The following is a 20,264-nucleotide window of genomic DNA, read 5'->3' as shown; positions in this document are numbered from 1 at the left end:
TCTGACGAAATCATAGATTTTGCATTTAGTGGCATTAATGACACAGTGGAGCCTGATGGAAAAAAAAGAAGTATAAATGTTATTTGGTATATAAAAATGAGAAATTATTCTTATATAATTGTAACTACCAGCTGCTATGTGAAAACTAACGATAAAGCTTAGTCCTCTTGGTTTAGAATTCTGCCATTTGCATACTATAGAAGACCTGCATATCTACCTATGCAATATAGGATGTTCGTAAAAAATGACTTTTATTATATTAGAGATACAATGAATAAAATATCATTAAAATCGAGAATAAATAGTAATATAATCATATTCTTTTTTTCATAAGAAGGTAACTAGTATTTTTTTTGATATCATACACAAAATATCTTTCGTTCTTTTATCAAATATTTTGAACATTAATTACATCACTAATGTTAAAAATTCATCGTGCAAGATAATGTTTTTATCTTCCTATAATAAAAAATTATCAGATTCTATAACACTGTAAAATAGATATATTTTTATGAGGTAGATCACAGCGTTATAAAATTAAATCTATGACTCCAGTGATAATGGCAGATACTTTATGTTCATACTATAGATTACATAGATTACTTATCAAAACGTTTCCCGCATTTGGCTCTTTTGCATTGATAATCATACATCTTTGAAATACAAAAATTGTGAAGCACAGCATGTGCATAGCATTGATCATTATTACCTTTGTAGTTAAATGTATCGCATTAATATGATTACATGCACATAACATGCTCATATGAAATACGTATTAAGTAAAGCACAATACCATAGAATAGTATAATGGTTGCTGGTGGCACCATAAATCGTCCCTAACATACATATTGCTTGCCTATGACATACCAGAACGAAAATGAAAATACAATGTGGTTTTTACAAAAAGCTTCAAGTTAATTGTGCTTTTGCTTTACAAAAAGCTCAGTTTCCATATATAGAATTTTATGTAACATATGTATTTACTTATAATGTAAATACCAAATGTTCCTCTAAATTCTTTACTTTTTGTAAAAACTACACATCTGTCGTGTCATTATCTATTAGATTACTAATATTAGTTTAACATCCTTACATTAAGTGATGGCGAAAGAAATTTATAATGATATCTCCATAAATAATGTTATAGCAAATAAGTATTAATCTTGATAATTCTGCGATAAATTATTTGATTGTGTTATGCATTAGCCAAAGCGTTTTTGGTGATTTATTTTTACAATTCTTTGTTTTATAAAAAAAAAAGGAGAGGAGAAAAGAGAAGGAACATGTATGCAATTGAAATTTGTACATAGTATACACACATATATATATTATTGTTTTGTTTCCATATTTTGTATAAATTGTTAAATATGCACGCTTTTAATTATATTAATTTACTTTATGCTAAATATATTATGTCGCACATTATATTTTATGTGCACGTATAAGCGTTCGCGTTACAAATCAGCGTTATCCTAGTTTTAAACTATTGTACGAATGCATTCTGTTCTTATTATTCGCGCGATTATAATGTCTAGAGAAAGGATTTCCTAATATCGACGAGTTCACGGTTTATGTTAAACCACGAACAATGCACATTCCACTACGTACAAAAATCCTGTATTAAAAGGAAAAAGATATGAAAAATGTAACATGCTTGGTTCTAAAATTGTTTAAGTATTTTTGTGGAAAAAAAAATAAAGAAAGTCAAGGTTGTGCTTGAATATCTAATACTATCATTAGTTAGTGTTTAGCTTTCATACTATAGTGAAAACAAAACAAACATTGGTTACATATCAGAAAATTCACTTTTCCACCTAGATACTGATTATGATTATTAAGCAAAAACTGTACCGATTGGTATATTATGATTTTTTAAAGAGTTTTTGATGTAGTTAGAAAGTTAGTTGAGACTGCTTGGTAACATTAATTTCATGAAGGTATTTCTATTTACTCATCCTATTGTTTTATCAAGACATAATTTAGTCATCGAACAAATGTACATTATTAAATTGCAATTGAATGAAAAATAGTAGTATAAAGACTCTATTTTAACAATGTTTATTGTATTCGTAATTTCATTGTATTAATATAGCAGTATAAACGACCAGCATACTTAATAATGTATGTACTACACATAGTTCTAACTCTACATTTTTATCACAATGGTTGTCACAATGGTTGTCATAATTATCATATTTCATAAGAAATCATACAGATTTATTTATAAAATGCATTAAAAATATTCATACAATAAATAATCATTCATAACATTAGTTGCTTCTTCTATTGCGTCTCATTCACATTGTCAGGCTGATATAAGAGTAAGGTCTTATCAATATCTGAACATAATTTCTTTATATCATTGGGTGCAGCATACTCTGCTGCTAAAATAGCATTTGCTACTGCTATTGTTTCTTGAATAGTCCTTGCTTTAACCCAAACTCTACCGTTCATACCAGCTGCGACTTCGAATGCTTGACTACGTGCAAGCATGTTAAACAATAAAGAACTGCGATTCAATATTTTCCTAATTAGATTCAAAGAACAAGTGAAGAGCATGCCATCTGAACTCAAGGGACCCAGTTTCTTTTCTTTGCCATGGGAATCCACACACACAAGTTCTGGTTCCATATCTTTACTTGCAACTACAAGCTTAGCAAACACTAAATCTCCGACTTGAATATCTGGACGATTCTTCTTAGTAGCACCTTCGAATGCAAGATACGAAAGCGATGCTTGTTCATTAGCTCCAATATCTACCTTAAAAATGTCACTGCCCTTTTGAGTTACTATGCCAACTACATTTTCACCGCGGTTTGGTATGTAGCTGTAAGAAACAATTATTGAAGCTTTGTAGAAATATAGTACGAAAATTTGATAAAAATTTCAGTAACAAGTGGAATGTAATTACCGCTTCTGATAACTGTCCACATAGTATACGGCTGGCTCTGTTTTCTTTAATACACCTGCTTTATACGCAAATACCGTATCAGCTTCACGACGAAGTCCAGGTCCCAAAATAATTGTCTCTTTTTTATTAATCGTCGTTATATCTTTTAAAATATCGCCAGGCATTACAACATCTTTCACGCTAACTTCCATCATATTTATTAAGTACAAATAATCCCCCTTGCTTTCTTGCAATATAAATAATATAAATTCGTTTTTTGAGGTTATAAACACACGGTATTTATTAACATTTTTACAGCTGTTTTACAACACGATTATCAATGACAGGATTCGAAAACAAATATGCTGCCTCTGAATGAAAGCACTATAAACATACAAATTTACAGATTATATAACTTTGATTATATTTTATTACACCACGTGCGTTAAATTATAAGCATCGCGTTTTCCGCTATTTAGTTTCGCGGGCTTACTCGTACAAGGTGTTACTGCGCAATGCAATTTACATAAATGAACGCAATCAATTATGCAATACTTATCACATTGTGAATATAATAAAAGAGGAAATAAATGTTATTTCATCCTTGATATCGAACTATCGAAATTAATGCGGAATAGTTGAATATTTAAAATAACCTTGTTTGAACCAATTGTACAGGGCACAATGCGTTTTTCCCAGTTCTACGCTTATTAAAACAGTGGCGCCGCGACGCGGTGTGTCGCGAAGCTGTCGCGTGAAACGGTAACGCGACGAAAATCGCGGTGCTCGTTGTGTTTTTCATTAATCTGTTTCGTTCTTAGACGAGTTAGAAAATCGACATTTCCGTGGATGGCGCAGCAAGATCGTCACTGTTGTTACTAATGAAAAGGTAATTATCTCCGGCAACGTACAGTGTATAATTGTGAAATTTGCGCAGCATTCACCGGATCGATAATTGATTTGCGTGTATTCTATTCTAACCTACCTTCCCGCTCCCTTTTTAGTTATTAGTTTAATTATGTCACATTCTCGATCGATTTGTTGCTATTTAGCTAAGATTCGATGTTGAACGATCGAGACAACTTAACGGGTACAGTTTACAGTTGCATGGGAAATGATCTTTAGTCAGATTTTCGAACGTAACCATTATCACTATTGTGCACTTACTGTCACATTCATGGTTAAGATACTTATTAATATACATATGTGTTATATACAGAAACACTCCTTTGATTCTTGTTGATATATATCCGACATAAGCAAACAGATATAATACTGTCCCTTATTTTATTCATTTTTTGCACAGTTCAATTTAATTTTTGGAAATTTATCTTCAGATAACATGTATAGTTCAACTTATTTAATTACACGAATTTAGTTAGAATGTTATTTAAATACTCATACAATTTCATTGATGTACATTCCTTATCACCAAGACAGTGAACTGTTATATATCGTTTCTAAATTTTTATGCATACGTTGACAATTAATGAATTATAGTTTAACGGCTCTCTATATACTTTATGTCCGCAGGCGTGATACAAGATGTACAATGGAATTGGATTACAAACACCACGTGGTTCTGGAACTAACGGACATGTCCAAAGAAATTGGGCAATTGTGCGCAAGACAAAGGACAAAGTCGCCTACAAAACTGATGAAGGGAAATTAGAGCAACTTAATAAGCAACCTAATAAAGAAATTCTTGATCATGTTAGGAAAAGAAAGGTGGAAGTGAAATGCGCGGAACTAGCAGATATTCTGGAAGAACAAGGGTAAGCGCAATTTTGATAATGTAACATAATCCATCTCGTATACTGGTATAATTGCTTCTAAAGTGAACATATTTCCTAGCAATATGTTTGGACAGTGTATGTGTATATAAAAGAGATGCAAAGCTTCATTGATTCCTTGAATCCAATACTAAATGAGATTCTGAACTTCAATTGGATTTAGCTTCCCTTTGGCTTCCATTCTTTACGCACAGTGTATTTCTTTGCTAGCTTGCTAACTATGATACATCTAATGTTAGAATTGTTTCTTATTTAGTTTTTTATCGTATTTTATAGATTTACATCTGAAGAGATAACAAAAAAAGTAGAATCATATAGGTCTATGTTAATGGGAACTGACTCCAAGCCAGCAATACCTAGAGATGAATTTGGCCGTGTAAAGTGAGTACTTTTTTTTCCTTAATTGTCTTCTATTACTTTTTTCTCTCTGTGTTATGTTTAAAATGATATGACTAAAATTATAAATGAATAAAATCAACTATATTTTTAATATGATGCAAGTATGAGGATACTTGCAGTTTAAATAGCGTCTAAATAATATATACAGAGGAGGAGATGAAATATCACTGGTCTCCCCTGTAAAAAAATTTCAATATAATCTTAAAAAACGATATTCATCCAAAGTATCTCTTTTCTATTTTTTCAAAGTCTTCGTCAAAATTCATATTTTGAGTTTAATGATAGTAGCACTGTCATGGCATTTAAATCACATAAGCTATGACAATTGTAATACTATTAGGGTATTCTACATTTTAAAATGAATTCAGGACTCATATAATAAATTGCAAAAATCTTAAGTTCTCTTTAGATTGGTAGTATGCTAGTAATACTATTATTGCCAGTACTGTCATGAATCAAATAGCTTTCTAATAATGTACTACCGCAAATCAAGGTTCGAAATAACAAACTTCCATGTAGCTGTTCGACTCAAAAACATGTTCGTTTGCGTCCTATCCGGAAATCGAAAGATTTGAAGTTGCGAGAGAGGCCCGAGGAATGATCCTAATAGCAAACGCGACCGGCTCTCGAGCAAACGTAATGTTGGAGTAGCGACGGTTTCTGATCAGTAGCTCGGATTCCCGCTAAACCCAATATTATTGGAGGGCGGAGACATAGCCGCCGTTCACTCTTTCGGGCCGGCTTTTCAGGGGTATTACGCGGCCGATATCGACGTACCCCATAGCGCCGGCGCCACCCACGAAATGGGAGAGATACGGCGGGGGTGCACAGAAAGAGAAACAGAGATACGCGAATGAACGAGCGGAGAGAGGGAGAATTCTCTGTTCCAGCATCTCTCGTACTCGACTATTTCCGTCTCAGTGCGAGGATGGACCGGCGTTGCGACGCTACGCGTCGACGACTCTCGTCGAGTACACGAATCGTCGGCCAATAATCAGAAAAAATTCTAAAAAAAATAAAAAAAAGGGGGGAACATGTAACAGTTTAGTGATACGCTCGCAAGCGAACAAATCACAAAAGTCTTCCATTAGCGTGTAGATGATTATATACAGATATATTATAGAATGTTTTAAATAATCGTAAGTGATAAGTCGTCGCGTCAAGTGTACGTTCAAGGTATGTAGATTCGATTCGAAATAAGAAGAATTTCGCGTGATCGTGTAACAGCTAAATCGAAATCTCGATACTAATTGTAATTCACGAGTATATTTCGTATGAGTACATGCATCTGTTAATTTTGGAAAAATCAAGAAGCTCCGTAGAGAAGATCGAAAAAGTACGAGATACTCCAAAGAAAGGGAAATACACGCGACGATTTAAGAAGAAAATAATCCCCACGTGTCTCGAATCAATTACCGCAAGATAGAGATGAACAGAATTCGAGGATCTTCTACATTTTTCTACTATAAAATCCATGTGTCTCCAAGTCGTTGAATCGACGATAATTACATTAAGATGTCCTTACTTTGAGCTCGGTGCACCCAGTGTACGGGTCGAAGTCTGGCGAATATAGTGTGCCTGATACGAAGTCTTCCTTAGTGTTTAAGCTAAAATAAAAATTACGATATATTCCTATATTCTTACACGAGACGCCAAGATATATACGCGTACCGCTGATTACACAAATTCAAAGAAATCTGAAAAAGTCGATGGAAAAATCCAATTACTACTAATTAAATGATTCTAAAGGAGAAGGGGCAAGGAATATTTGAGATAAAGTTGGTTTCGACGCTGATTACTTTTGGGAGAAACAATCGATCAAACGACAAGAGACTTTCATCTGTGAACGAGGAGAGGCAGAAAGAGAGAGAGAAAAGGGAAGAAAAGGATCCAGAGACAGAGAGTGACGTTTTCATCATCGCCGCCGGATGATTGTTCTCGGTAGGATAGCAGAATCTCTGAATACGGTGCTGGTGTAATCGGGGGAGGAAGCCATTACCTTCGCCTCGAGCCCTCACCCCCATCCGGCCGCCTAAACTATCAAAGCCTGCCTCGAGAAGGGGATTAAGCTGCATCGGAACTACTCCCACGCCCGTCAGCCCACTGGCAGAGCTCCTTAGCGTAAATTAGCGGCCGATCGTGCTTAATGCTCGTCTAATTACCCGACCGTTAATTATTCAACCCTGTAGCTGTGTCTTCGAGGCAAAGAAAATTGGATGCTGAACGAGATAAAACGATTTGCTCGCGACAATATCGAAAAATTACGTAATATATGAATTGTAATTGGAAACGCTAAATTGTCAGATTTGATAATGTTTAAGAGAAATCCGTGGGAAAATTTACTGGTACTAAACGATCTAATGAAAAGGGATAAGTAAATAGGAGTATACTTACGATTATTTAACGAAAGGTCTAAAGGAAATTTATAAGAACCATTTGAAATACATTTTGAATAAAGGGATCAACAAATGTGCTTATTAAATAGAGGAGAGAATTTACAGGGAGATTAAATTTTCAATCACTTTAAGAAGAGAATAAAGGAGAGGAGGATTTTATTCCCATCGAAATTTGAAATTCGAGGAATGACTATGTCCGTGACGGTAACTCCTTTGAAACCGGCTCGTGGACGCGGCCCAGCCGATGGACGCGCCTTCTTCGAGACGCTCTGGAGAGGGAACTTCTTTCTGGACCGACAGAAAGTAATGAAACGATCGCGGAAACGAAAATTACAAGCGGCGAACGGAAAGAAGCGTGGACAGTTGCAGATGCGGCAGCATTGTTGCTGTTGTCAACGCATACAACTCCACCTCCTCGCCGGACGGCGAAGCAACATGCGCTCCGTCGTCAGGTGAATCTTTTACAACTAGTTCTTGGTTCTTTTTTTTAGTATAACACACTTTTTGTTATCGTAGATATTCTATTCCTCGAACGGCGTCCAGTTCGATAGAATGTAAGGAAATACCATTTCGTGTCTCTCTATTATTCCACTCTTTAGTTTACCATTATTATTAACGTACTCTTGTAGCTAAAACTTGGACAAATACTGCAGGGTTGGAGAAGATTAAAAAGGCAAATATTCTCCGCGTGGCGTTTGGGGATGACTCATATTGTTGACTCTCCAATCCCTCGCTAAAGGGGAACCTTTCCCTGTAAACAACTGTTACTCTTTAACACGTCGTAAACATCAAAATTAGCTACTTTATACATAGAAATCTTGTCTTATTGAAATCTTGAATTCAGCATTCTTCAATTTCTCTCAATTACAAGAGAAAGTCCGCCCAGACTTTAATTTGCATGCAAGAAAAAAACTGGTTATTGATTATAATCCATAATTTATATTTGCGACTCACGCTGATAATCGGACGAAATCAGAATGAATTTAAATGACGATGGAAATAATAACGGTATATAAAAATTGCTCCGCCGTTTGACCCCGGTACGGGGGTTGCCACTACGGGTGGATGAATTTTCGTGCGTGCAGCGCGGGCGAATAGTGGCGCGAAAGGGACAGCAGAAAAGAGAACAGCTGGATTGTATTGATCCGCGCTCGAGTGTTGGCGTAGGGGTGGCTCAGCTCCGACCCCGGCCTCTCTCGTTTGCCGCCGCTGGTTTTCACTCGCGGGGTTGAAGAGGGGCCGCCTCGATTTCGCCACGGTGTTATAGTCTCCGCTCCTCTGGCCCGGGTGTTATGTCACCAGTTTGCCGCATCGCCCGGACGGTCCCAGCGTCGCACGCCGCGGCTACAACGAGGAACACGCCGTCCGTCGCAACCGCCGCTTCGCCATCGGTCTATAGATCCTTGCGGAACTCGACGGAGCTGAGCGTGCATTAAACGGCGGCCGTCAACCGGTTCCGTGCGACGATGACGGTGAAAATCACGACGCGGTACGAATTTCTCGTTCCTCCGACCCGCTTCGACCGGATCCCGGTAAAAATAAGGGACAGAAATATCGAAATAGGTCAACAGTGCTCTCTGTTCACCCTCTCGGCGGTGTGTGTTTATTTTTAAGCGCAGCTCGGTTACGTCTATTGAATTTCTTCTCGCCCCCTGTGAATGTAAAAAGGTGTGCTCGTCAGAGAGCGGCTTTAATTGGGGGATGTACGCGTATGGTTCTCGTGGAACGCTTCCGGTGGTGGCACGTGTTTCCACGATTGTGCGAATGCTCGGCACACGTCTGTGCACGGGGTCATTGGTTTCGCATACGGTTTAGCGCTTAAACGGAGAAAGAGTATTCGCAGGCTGCACGCTAGGTGGGGGATCGTATTATACATTTTAGTGGTACATGTTGGATAATATTTACTTTACTGTTCTATGGATAATATTTACATATTACCGAATTTCACGATTCAGTTAACTTGTACAATCGACTTGCCACGATGGGTAGATCCATTCTCCTTAGAATGAGTTGAGATCTTCCATTCATTTCTACTATCTAGTATCAGTGTGACTCTAAATAAGAAACTTTCCACAATTTTGTGGTATGTTAAACGAATTCTGACGTGAACACTTTAATTGCAGTGTACGGGAGACACACCAGATCGCTGAGGCGCAGCAAGAGAAAAATGCCAAGCTGCGCGAAGCGTTTGGCATATCAGAGTTCTTCGTGGAAGGAAGTAGCCTAGATCCCGAGAGGCACGCTCGCGAGGCGGAGGCGAGAGCCGCCGCTAGCAAAGTGTACGAGCTGGTGCGTACACCGAGCCCGGCCCCGGACACGACATCCGCACCGGAGAAGAAGAAACGGAAACGATCCAGTAGCGCGATCAAAAAGAAAAAGGGGAAGAAGCACAAGAAGGAAAGGTAAAAGACAACGTAATGGTGCACGGGTCAGTGAAGGCTGGATTCGATGTATAAACTAGAGAATGGAGGACACTTGATCATGTACAGATGAGAATTATAGTACTTATATCACTGCATTGTACTATGGTATATTGAACAATCGGACACACTGTATACTATAGCGTAGCAGTAGTACTATTAACGGTATACTACAGCATATACTATAGTATAGTAGTAATAAGATAGCGCCTGATATTATTTGTTATATTATAGTGCAATGTAATTATATATGTACTATACGTAGCTTGATTGTTAAACAGAAATTTCTCGTCGTCGCGTCGTACGAGAGAAAAAGGGAACGTACACGAATCCAGACTTCAAGACCGAACGGACATCCCCCTGTAGTTGCTCCTATCCTCCCCACCCCAAAACCCCCCGGTTAATTATTCATTTACCGCAAGTTCCACACTCGTTCATTTGCTTACTACACACCTCTTGTCAGATACTGACTCATGACTCACCTACTATTTCATGTCCCATACACCTTTCTCTGTTTCAAACAGAACTGAGGAGGACTAAGTGCCTACCCAGTAGGCTCAGTAGGTAAGTGTGGTCGTCGCGTCTACTTTCAAAAGAAAAGAAAAAAAAGATAAGAACGCTCAAAAAAATAAAGAATGATATGTAAGATCTTCGTATTGAGAAAACTGAAAAGAAACGATCTCGAGTCTATACGTTGCCTTATTTATTAGGTGTTTTTCTTATAGGCGCAATTTTAGAGGGTAAATGTTTGCTATGTCGCTGGAACTTGTGCGTAACGTCGACGAAAGAATCGTAAATCAGCAACAATACTGTGTCTCTAAATAATTAATGTTAATCCTAACGTGAGAGAAAAAAGAAAAGCAGTCGGGCAAACATTTACTTTGATATATATACAAAATATACTCGGATTTTTTTCTAACAAATTTTAACGTAATACGTAATCTGACGCGTAAATCATGCATTTCTATCTTTGTTGTTGTTATCGATAAAGCTTGTTGTTAATGTCATCTCTCTATTTTTTTCTGACAAGTCCGTCCCTATCGATGGTTATCAAGGTAATGCTAATCCCATATTATATCAATACTCCTCATATTTTGTATACTTGTCTTTTGTAACTTTTGAAAGATTTGGTTTGGCACGTCGCGCGGCGGAATCGTGACTGGTCCAAGGGACGCGAAGGAAAAGAATCAGGTGGAACCTATGAATAAACCAAATCTTTCAAATTGAGTGATTATGTAGTCGGTTTGTTAGCTATAGCCCAATATTGTGACTTTCACCTGTATATGTATCGTTGTACTTATATTTTTTATTACTTAATTCACTTGGGATTGCAGTGAAAGACTGAGAAACAAAAATATATATATATGTATATATACATATAACACTTTCGCTTCTTTTCTATATCGATATCAAAGTGTGTATCAGAATAAGATATACGATGAACATTGATATATAGTACATTGTACATGATAAATGTGATAATAAATGTAAGTGTAATTTGCGTATAAAAATGTTCACACACTGCATTTCCTATACATATACATATTATATATTTGTATAAGTTAGTTTCCACTTTTTTGAATTGAATACCTTATCCAGATGCTGAGAGATAGATCAATACCAAAGATTCCGTCGGTATCGCGCGTTCTCAACTGTTACTTTTCTCGAATTTGTTCTCGTTACTTTCTGATCGAATACTCGTTGAGAGCGGCAGGTAGCTTGTATCATTAGAATAAAGTATTTGTTTCACACACGGATACATTGTACTACAGCTTTCTTTATTGTCAGCACAAGGTATGCACTTGTCGACAGGAAGACGTCCACTGCAAGAATTTAAAAATAAAGAACTAAATATTATTAAAGAAAACAAAAAAAGAGAACAAAAACAAATTAAACTTGCTCCCAGCGAAACAATTGAGAATAACCACAAACGAATTTCCTAGGTCGGAATCTCCAAAGGCTAGCAAGAAAAAAGAAAAATCAAAGAAGAAGAAAAAGGAAAAGAAACACAAGAAAACTGAGGCTAGTTCCTCTGATAGCGATTCTAGCGAGGCTTCAGACGATAGCAGGTAATTCATTTTCTAATACTTGTAGCTTTTTTAATTCCTGTTTACTAACATAATCGTGCGTTTGTATATACAGTTCTTCTGAAACTGAATCAAAGAAGAAAAAGAAAAAGAAGAAGAAGAAGTCTAAGGCAGAGGCAAAAGAAAAACATGAGGTAGGACAAATAATGCGACGGAAACAAGATACAAAGAAAAAATTCTATATTCCTCTCTCTTTCTATACATATACATCTTTATAAATGTGTGTATATATATATATATATAAATAGTCACACATATATATATATACCCTAGCACGTGAAGCAGGAGCATGCGACATCTACTTTTCGTTCATTTCCCCTCATTAGTTGTTAATTGAAACATTGGACTTTATAAGGGATTTTGTGTTGCCGCCTAACTTTGAATAAGCATGATTCATTGCTTTTTGTTTCTGTAAAGATTTTTATCTGATTTCAAGTTAAACAGTCATTATTTCAAAAGTGTAAATCTCAGTATTGTTTGTAATTATCAGCGCCATTTGACAGGATATATTCCCTGAGTGAGTACCAGATATGCCGCTACTCAATGTAATAATAATTTTGTGATTTTTCTATTACGTACGAACTTTTGCGATTGTTGTTGCCTTTTCACTCGTTTTGTGTCAAGCACCATCACATTTTACGAGAAAATAACAAATGGGATACTGCTCGTTCTTCGCCCTGAGTACGATACAACGCGATAATTAAAGTATTCGTGAAACACTTGTACGTTTTAATCTATTAAATTTATACTAGAACGAATGAGCAGGCTCCAAAATCTTTGAACAATTGCGAACTCTTTTTTTTAATCCTACTACTGACAAGTACATATGCATGATTGGTGTACGGTAGATAACACTGTCTAACTTAGTAATTCGTGTTGTTTTTCTTTTAGAAGAAAAAGGTAGCTGTCAAGAGGAAGCATCAGTCATCCGAGAGTTCGTCAGATAGGTAAGTCTTAAATTACCAACAGATAATCATTAGAATTAAAAATAACTACTTTCATTTTGAACAGTACTTAAACTAGTACCAGTACAGTAAAGTTCTATCGGTAGTTAACTCATTGAAGTTAGTTATTTTAACAAAAAATAATTTTATGAATAATGTATAAATTTATCGAATACTTAGTTCCCCGGAGAGGCCGAAGAAGTCTATAAAACATGACAAAGTCGTGGAGAAATCTAAGAACGATGAAGCCGAGAACACGACGAAAGAACCTCGATCGAATCGCTCTCCAAAAAAACAAGAAAAGAGTCGAAACGAAACTCCACCCATTAAAAAGAAAGAATCCCCCGTCAAAAAGGTTGTACCAGAGAAAAGAGACAAGTCACCGGTCGTGCACAAAAGCCCTCCGCCAAGAAGGCACAGATCACCATCGAGAAGTAGAGTTGAGAGAGGGAGGTCTCCCAGGAGATACTCAAGATCTCGACGGGTCAGTCCTTCGCCAAGAAGAAGAAGGATCTCGAGGTCTCCAAGAAGATACAACAGATACTCTGTATCAAGGAGCAGAAGTCGATCGAGGTACGATCGTTATGGATCACGGCGCAGATTATCGCCGCTACCAAGACGCAGGAGATCCGATTCCAGAGGTCGGAGATCGAGGTCACCTAGACGGCAAAGGGATAGAAGAGAAAGGTCTAGAGATCGTCACAGAAGCCGCAGCAGGACAAGAAGTAGATCCAGGCGATCCACCTTGAGCTACTCACCGGTGAGGAAAAATCCGGAACGGTACAAGCACATATTAGAAGATAAGAAGAAACGGGATCAGAAGAAGACTCAGGATAATAAACGAAAATCCCGATCAACCTCTAGAGCTAGGAAAATTCGTACGATCACCCCGAGAGTTAGGCTAAGATCGTCTAGCGAGGACGAGACTGATATGGCGGATGACGAGCCGAAAGAAGACGAGGAGAAGATGAAAGAATTGCACACTCTGAAACGTTTACAAAGCGGATTAGCCGCAAAGGCTAGAGAATCCCTGGGGAAAAAGGTGATTAGTCCTACGAAAATTAAAATTGAGAAGAAGGAGGAGAACGTGCTGGATATAGCTTTACCAAATGACCCGCCCAAGATGGTACAAAATACTATTGGTCCGATGCAGGAGAAGTCTAAGTCAAAATCACCAATACCTCACCTGCCTGCAATTCAGTCTCCAGTGTCCAGCAGATCACCCTCACCGGCGTTACCGTTGACTCGAGAAGAAGCAGCTATAAAGATAAGATCTCCCAGTGAGTCGCCACCTCCTTTGCCACAAGTCTTGAATAAAGTGGTGGCAGTAGATTCTTGGTCACCCAGTGTAGCAGCGAAAGCGAATCATCTTTCAAACTCTCCGAGTACCTCTAAGAAGAATTCACCGATCATTTTGAGAAAGCATTCGTCACAGAGCAAATCGTGTTCGCACTCTCCGCCCGTATTAATCTCTCAGAAAGATACAACCATAAAAATACGCTCACCAAGCGAATCCCCGCCACCCATACCTACCACCAAATCAAAGCAAAGGTCTACGTCGCCAGCTACCTCGAAGAAGAATTCACCTGTCTCTAGGAAGCATTCGCCAAGAGGAAAGTCTTACTCCAGATCGCGATCCAGATCGTATACGAGGTCCGTGTCAGTGGAAAAGAGATCTTCCAGATCGCCCAGGCGTCGTTCAAGATCCATCTCCAGAGAAAAGAAGTCGCGTTCCGCGTCGAGAAGCAAGAAGTCAGCCTCCCCCAGGCACAGGCCTTCGGCATCGCCATCGTCGAGGTCCAAAAAGTCACCCAAGTCGCCCGCGAGGTCCAAGAGGTTGAGCAGATCGAGATCTTCATCGAGATCGAAGCACTCACATTCACCGGAGAAGTCGAGGTCTAGGAGTAGGACCAGATCGTTGTCGAAACGGTCCAGGAGTCGGTCCTTGTCGAAAAAGTCCAGGAGCAGGTCTTTGTCAAAGAAGTCGCGTAGTCGGTCTTTGTCGAAAAAATCTAGAAGTCGATCGTTGTCGAAGAAATCGAGGAGCCGTACGCGGTCGCTATCAAGGATATCGCGGGACAAGGAAAAGAGAAGTTGCAGCAGGAGCAGCTCGCGTTCTTCTTTAAGGTAAACGGACAATGTGTTTCTTTTTTATACAAGAAAATTTGTAACTATATGCATTTGTTTTATGTACAGTTCAAAGCACAGTCGCAGCAGTTTCTCTAGCTCGTCACAGTCATCAAGCAGCGTCTTCAGTAGGTCCTCCCGTTCAACGTCCAGCAGTTCAGCTTCTAGTAGGTCTCGTTCGCCCTCGATACCTCGACGTCACGGTTCTCCTAGCTTTCTAGATAGACGTCGTATTACAAGGTAGGTATTGCGAAGCGCGGTAGTTTCGATATCGTAGCAGCAGGTTTTTTTACAGCGCACCATGCCAAATTTTGTAAGCCCACAACGTTGCATCGATCGTAGAAATGTTTCTTTTGACGTCTATTTTTTTCTTCTTTTTTTTTCATTTTAAGTTTTCATTTTTATTTCACTTTCTCATCGTTGAAATGTATTCTTCTCACGTATGAAACGCCTCGGTTATACAAGAAGTTCCAATTAGAACAATCAATTTGCAAAGCGACGATATCGATAAGTTTCCGATAAATTCACTCGAATGATTTCTTTTTTTTTTTTTTTTTTTTAATTAATCTAATTCCATTTTGTATTGTGTCCTACAGGGACAGATCGATGGACAGGCATAGAAGATAAAGTTACGGCTTCGCACAGACGTTTCTATTACTTTCCTACAATTATCAATGTAGTAGTAAACATACGATGCATATCGAATTTCAGTTTCGTAATAAGTTAATGAAAATGAATCAGTTGAAACAGATTTAAATGATACTGTGGAAATTAGTTTAACGATCAATTATGGCTAATGAATCGTGTCGTTTTATTATAATTAGCTGTGGGATATTACGATACACTATAACTTTATCAGTATAATTTAAATAATTTTCTAAGGAACTACTTTAGACACTTACGTACACTTCTATAGTATAAGCAATGCGTTCGAGCAGCGAACTCCATTTGCCTCGTTTTATATTGAGTAAACGATATACTTTATCGCACCGACCGGTATACGAATTCATTTCAAAAATCAGTTGAAGTACACTTACATTTGTATGATTTTTTCTTTTTTCTCCCCCCTGTCCAATCTTTTTATTTGTATCTGTAATCGCTTATGAAATGGTCTACAAATATCGCGTAGATGTAGCATGCGTGTATCCTCCTTATAAATTATTGTAAATTAAACATTTACAGTAGAGATTCTCTTTTATTTTATGTGAGTCACAAATAAAATGTATTTACCGCTATAAAAGCAAGCCTTTTTCTTTTAGTTCTGGATATAATTTTTCTTCGTTGTGTTTTGTGAATCATTTTAAATCCACTGCCTTCCTACAATTTTACAACGAGGTAAGTGACACATCTTTATTTTTGCATGGTACTTTTGTTGCGTTGCTTGATTTATTTTGCATGTTATTCTTTTTTTTCTTTTTTTGTTAGCGCATACAGAGACTACAGAAAGCCATACAGGCACACCTTTGTACTTGTTTCAACATTTACATATTCATTTATTTCCTATCATTTTAAGTAAAATGTGGAATATAAATATCAAGGAGTGCTTTATTAGAAATTTGTTAATACTTTCTTATAGTCACTGTATCACCAATAATTGAAAAAATAGAAGCAATCCATAACAGTGTTAACAGACTATAATACAATACATGATATACATTTATTGAAACTTTAACAAACTATGCTAATTTCATTTTTGCAAGTACTATGATTATCACAGAATATTGATAGACGTTAATTTTAGCGCCAGGAAACGACCAATTCCATATCACCGACCTACTCCAACACCACCTTCATCACCGAGTAGTTCAGATAGCAGCAGACATAGTAATTGGTCAAGTCCAAGTCATCGATCAAGTTGTTCCCCAAGTCGGAGCCCGTCGTACACGCGTTGAAGCGATCAACCGGATCCCTAAAAAGATTCGACGTCGTTCCTCTTGTGCGTCAGATTTGGAATGGTACGCGGATCATGAAGGTCCATCGATGCTTTTCACAGCATACGGACTGATGTTTATAATGTTGGATATCGACGTAGTCACGGAGGGCGAGGAATTTCGTATATATTTTCTCCTGTCCAAAAGATGCAACGAGAGTACACCATTCTAAGTTTGGTGCATGATCTTTAAGTCTTTGTAAATTCATAATACGCCATTCACACGTTTGATCTCACGACTTAATAATACTCATCGAAGGTGATTCTCCATAATACCATCCAGTTTCAGCGTCAGTACTTGTATCGTTTCTTTCACTTTATCGGATAGCAGTAAGAAATGTTCAATTGCTTCTTTCTTAGATCGATTGAGTACTGAACGATCTTGATTATTCAACTTTTTTGAATGAGGTTTGCGAACAATGAAGATGCAAGAGTAACTGGATAAGATATTTTAATAAGAAACGTCGGCACGTTAAAAAAGTTTCACGATCTGATCGTTTTTAAGAAGATAGCCATCGTGGATTATGTTGCGTCATAATTTTGAAAATTTTAAGTCTTCGTAAAATGATGTCTCTCGCAGATTTACTTACGTCTAAGTATTTAAGCAATAAGAAGGCAATGATGATTATAAGTATTACGAACTGTGTTGATTGCAGCTTCTTAAGATCTCGCATTATCATTCCATAGGTGTATTCTATTATTTAATGATTCATTTGAAACTACTCTATGGTAGTTCTACGTCCGCGTGATTGTTTAATCATGTAATTGTTTGTTATACAAACACAAGCTAGTCAAATTTTAGACATTCCATTAATGGTTAAGAAATTGATACTAGAACATCCTTCGATCGATCTATTAATTTCTCGAGCAATTAATAATTGATATTTTAGTGCAATGTTCTACACCTGTTCCTTTTGTATATAGATATTATTGTGCATAAATTTAGCACTTTGCTCATTCGCCTTTTATTCGATTTACTTAACATTCGAAGAATGGTATATTTATTTATACACTTGTCTATTTTATTATTTATATATATATATATATATATTTATTCATTTTGTTTATTTATTTACATCACGTCCATCTAGTCGTTTATTTATCAAAGTTCAAGATAAGAAGCATGTATAAAAGTGATGTTAATCTTTGAACTTTCGTTCACTCGCAATACTCAATTTATCTGAATACTAGTTAGAAAGTTTTTTTCTTGGCTCTACAGCCAGGCAGCGTACCAAAAGACATAATTAGTCTAGTCTCGATTATTCGAAGTTAAGTCTTGAAAAAAAAAAATGTATGTATAGGGTTAAAAGAAGTCATATTTGGAAAGTCTACATTGTTTGTAACTAGGAGCGGAAACTACGTAGAGTTAGTTCTTGCGTAATGATACTAATTCAGTTTTATTTGAAAGGAAAGGAAAGAAAAAAAGTTGTCAATTGCTATGGTGTTGCAATATTGATTCTATCTTGATGCATATCTACGAAACCAAGCTGAAACATAAATATATATACTTATCATGAAATATTTGTGTTTTATGGAATTGGTATATAAAATTTGAAAAAACATTCTATCATTTGATTAGTTCGTTTCACAATATTATAAAGCTATAACGAAGTATACAGACGAAATCGTTTATGCAAACATGCAAAAAACTTGTTGAACTCTGCCCACCATGGCTTTTGACTTTACTATTTATTATTCATAATTTACAGTCATCGAATGTTACCATCGTTGAAATGGAAGAAATTCTGATTATATCTGTAATATACTCTGTATTGTTGTTGTGTGATTAAATTAAAAAGCTTAAAAACCATTTCTCCTTCCAAAATACTTACAAAATTTATTTAAATACATCCTTATACCATAGTTTAAATATTAATCCAATGTTTTTAGTTTGAGATTATACATAATATGTACTAGTAAAAATATACAAGGCAAAGAAAATAACACTGGAATGAAACTATTACATAATGTGTATCTAAAATATACAATTTTTAACAAATATAGACCCCATAAACTACCCGAATCTTACATCTAGCAATATAAAATTTATATTTATATCATGCGAATGTATTAGATTTTTCCTCCAGCAGCCTTCGATTGTTTAGCTCTCTGTTGTGCAAGGTATATAGCCCAAAAGAAACTGATAAAGTTTACCATAAGAACTCGTAACTGAAAATTAATTATAAAATGAATGTTAATCTTTTACAGATTCTTCTATAACTAACTTATATGGTCAGACTTACCATTGGCGGCACATATTTTATATTAATGAACTGAAGCAATGTTAAGTATTTCAAGTTTGCTGTAAGTATAGGCCAATACAATTTTTTCAGCTGTTTGCCAGCCTCTTTATGCGTATTACCCTGCAATGAAATGAACTTCCATTCAACTAACTGTGCACTAGTAGAAAAGATAATTCAATGTATAAAAATCCTACCTCGAACAGAGACAACATGTACAATGCTAATGCTTGATAACATGGTGTATATAAACATCTTTCTATTAACAAAATAATGAGAGGATTAGTTACGAATGGTCTTATATACGTATAAAAATAGTGTGGAACTGGACCTCCGAAGAAGAGCCTGTAAAAAATATTTAAATGGCAATATTTGTAATAACAATAAGAGAAATTACCATAAGAAAGAATCTAATCGATAATTTATTGAAATTTACCCAAATAGAGCAAATGCAATTAAACTGTCTTCATTTAAGTGCTTTGCACCAGAAATTTTTTGCGAGATTAGATTTCCGAGGGTGGCGAGTATGCAACTGAAAAGAAATACGATTTTTACAAAAACAATTTACAAATTGTGTGCAACAGTTTAACGTAACATTACCTAGTGATTGCTTTGGTTTTCAGTGGACTGGTATACAAACGCTCGAAATAAGCACTGGTAAGGTGAAGAAGTAAATTCATGGGTTTTGAGAGAGCCATCCTGATCGTGCTATGACTCTACGTTAAATAACTGATAAATGTAAAATGAGACTTAAACGTGATATTTCGTAAAGTATAGACTGAATAATTTGATAACATCAATTATGCGGAACGTAACAAAGTGGTTGCATGTTACGCGTATGAATTCGTTATTGAAAATCATTAATAATCATCTTCAGATAATTAAATACAAAATAAAATTACAATGAATTAAGTCCATTAGGAAAAGTCTAGTAAATAAAATATTTCATACATAGTTTGATGATTAATTAACTTATTTAGAAACTATTACATGATAAATACAGTTGATAAGTTGAAAATCATGTAATATGAATATTTA

General features: G+C 36.4%; 3 protein-coding genes across 8 annotated transcripts; 1 reads left to right on the top strand and 2 right to left on the bottom strand.

The window, feature by feature from the left end:
• Nucleotides 1-1,251: 1,251 nt before the first annotated feature.
• Nucleotides 1,252-4,057, bottom strand: Rrp40 (exosome complex component Rrp40). Of its 2 annotated transcripts, XM_076899684.1 has the most exons (3): nucleotides 3,876-4,057; nucleotides 2,912-3,274; nucleotides 1,252-2,827 (listed from the first exon to the last, which is right to left on the bottom strand). In XM_076899684.1, the coding sequence occupies exons 2-3, from the start codon at nucleotides 3,103-3,105 to the stop codon at nucleotides 2,284-2,286; spliced, it is 738 nt and encodes a 245-aa protein (XP_076755799.1). In that variant the 5' UTR covers nucleotides 3,106-3,274; nucleotides 3,876-4,057; the 3' UTR covers nucleotides 1,252-2,283. The 2 variants fall into 2 exon arrangements, with proteins under 2 accessions (XP_076755799.1, XP_076755798.1); XM_076899683.1 differs by lacking the exon at nucleotides 3,876-4,057 and having other exon boundaries at nucleotides 2,912-3,623.
• Srrm234 (Serine-arginine repetitive matrix 2/3/4) lies at nucleotides 3,627-18,796 on the top strand. Of its 5 annotated transcripts, XR_013102134.1 has the most exons (11): nucleotides 3,627-3,779; nucleotides 4,424-4,665; nucleotides 4,960-5,064; nucleotides 9,602-9,880; nucleotides 11,842-11,967; nucleotides 12,041-12,119; nucleotides 12,877-12,932; nucleotides 13,110-15,056; nucleotides 15,126-15,296; nucleotides 16,798-17,449; nucleotides 17,495-18,796. XR_013102134.1 is itself a non-coding variant. In XM_076899651.1 (10 exons), exons 2-10 carry the CDS (start codon nucleotides 4,436-4,438, stop codon nucleotides 16,946-16,948), a joined length of 3,144 nt encoding a protein of 1,047 aa, XP_076755766.1. In that variant the 5' UTR covers nucleotides 3,627-3,779; nucleotides 4,424-4,435; the 3' UTR covers nucleotides 16,949-18,796. The 5 variants fall into 5 exon arrangements, 4 of the variants coding, with proteins under 4 accessions (XP_076755766.1, XP_076755768.1, XP_076755767.1 ...); XM_076899651.1 differs by having other exon boundaries at nucleotides 16,798-18,796; XM_076899653.1 differs by lacking the exons at nucleotides 16,798-17,449; nucleotides 17,495-18,796 and adding an exon at nucleotides 15,653-16,077 and having other exon boundaries at nucleotides 3,628-3,779.
• On the bottom strand, nucleotides 18,797-20,061 carry LOC143426311 (peroxisomal membrane protein 2). Its single transcript, XM_076899688.1, has 5 exons — nucleotides 19,827-20,061; nucleotides 19,663-19,758; nucleotides 19,424-19,571; nucleotides 19,230-19,349; nucleotides 18,797-19,155 (listed from the first exon to the last, which is right to left on the bottom strand). The coding sequence occupies exons 1-5, from the start codon at nucleotides 19,922-19,924 to the stop codon at nucleotides 19,057-19,059; spliced, it is 561 nt and encodes a 186-aa protein (XP_076755803.1). The 5' UTR covers nucleotides 19,925-20,061; the 3' UTR covers nucleotides 18,797-19,056.
• Nucleotides 20,062-20,264: the final 203 nt, after the last annotated feature.

Source organism: Xylocopa sonorina, chromosome 8 (genome assembly GCF_050948175.1).
Source record: "Xylocopa sonorina isolate GNS202 chromosome 8, iyXylSono1_principal, whole genome shotgun sequence".
In the NCBI taxonomy this organism is placed as follows: Eukaryota; Metazoa; Arthropoda; class Insecta; order Hymenoptera; family Apidae; genus Xylocopa; species Xylocopa sonorina.
This window is presented reverse-complemented; position numbering and strand designations above follow the sequence as displayed.

Bases quoted from the DNA above. Each gene is read 5' to 3' on its own strand.
- Rrp40 (XM_076899684.1), bottom strand. From the start codon at position 3,105: ATGATGGAAGTTAGCGTGAAAGATGTTGTAATGCCTGGCGATATTTTA. The intron at 2,828-2,911 runs GTAATTACATTC...TGTTTCTTACAG, and splicing joins GTGGACAGTTATCAGAAGCG to CTACATACCAAACCGCGGTG.
- Srrm234 (XM_076899651.1), top strand. From the start codon at position 4,436: ATGTACAATGGAATTGGATTACAAACACCACGTGGTTCTGGAACTAAC. The intron at 5,065-9,601 runs GTGAGTACTTTT...CTTTAATTGCAG, and splicing joins GATGAATTTGGCCGTGTAAA to TGTACGGGAGACACACCAGA. The intron at 15,297-16,797 runs GTAGGTATTGCG...CGTTAATTTTAG, and splicing joins GATAGACGTCGTATTACAAG to CGCCAGGAAACGACCAATTC.
- LOC143426311 (XM_076899688.1), bottom strand. From the start codon at position 19,924: ATGGCTCTCTCAAAACCCATGAATTTACTTCTTCACCTTACCAGTGCT. The intron at 19,759-19,826 runs GTAATGTTACGT...ATTTCTTTTCAG, and splicing joins AAAACCAAAGCAATCACTAG to TTGCATACTCGCCACCCTCG. The intron at 19,572-19,662 runs GTAAATTTCAAT...TATTTTTTACAG, and splicing joins ATTGCATTTGCTCTATTTGG to GCTCTTCTTCGGAGGTCCAG.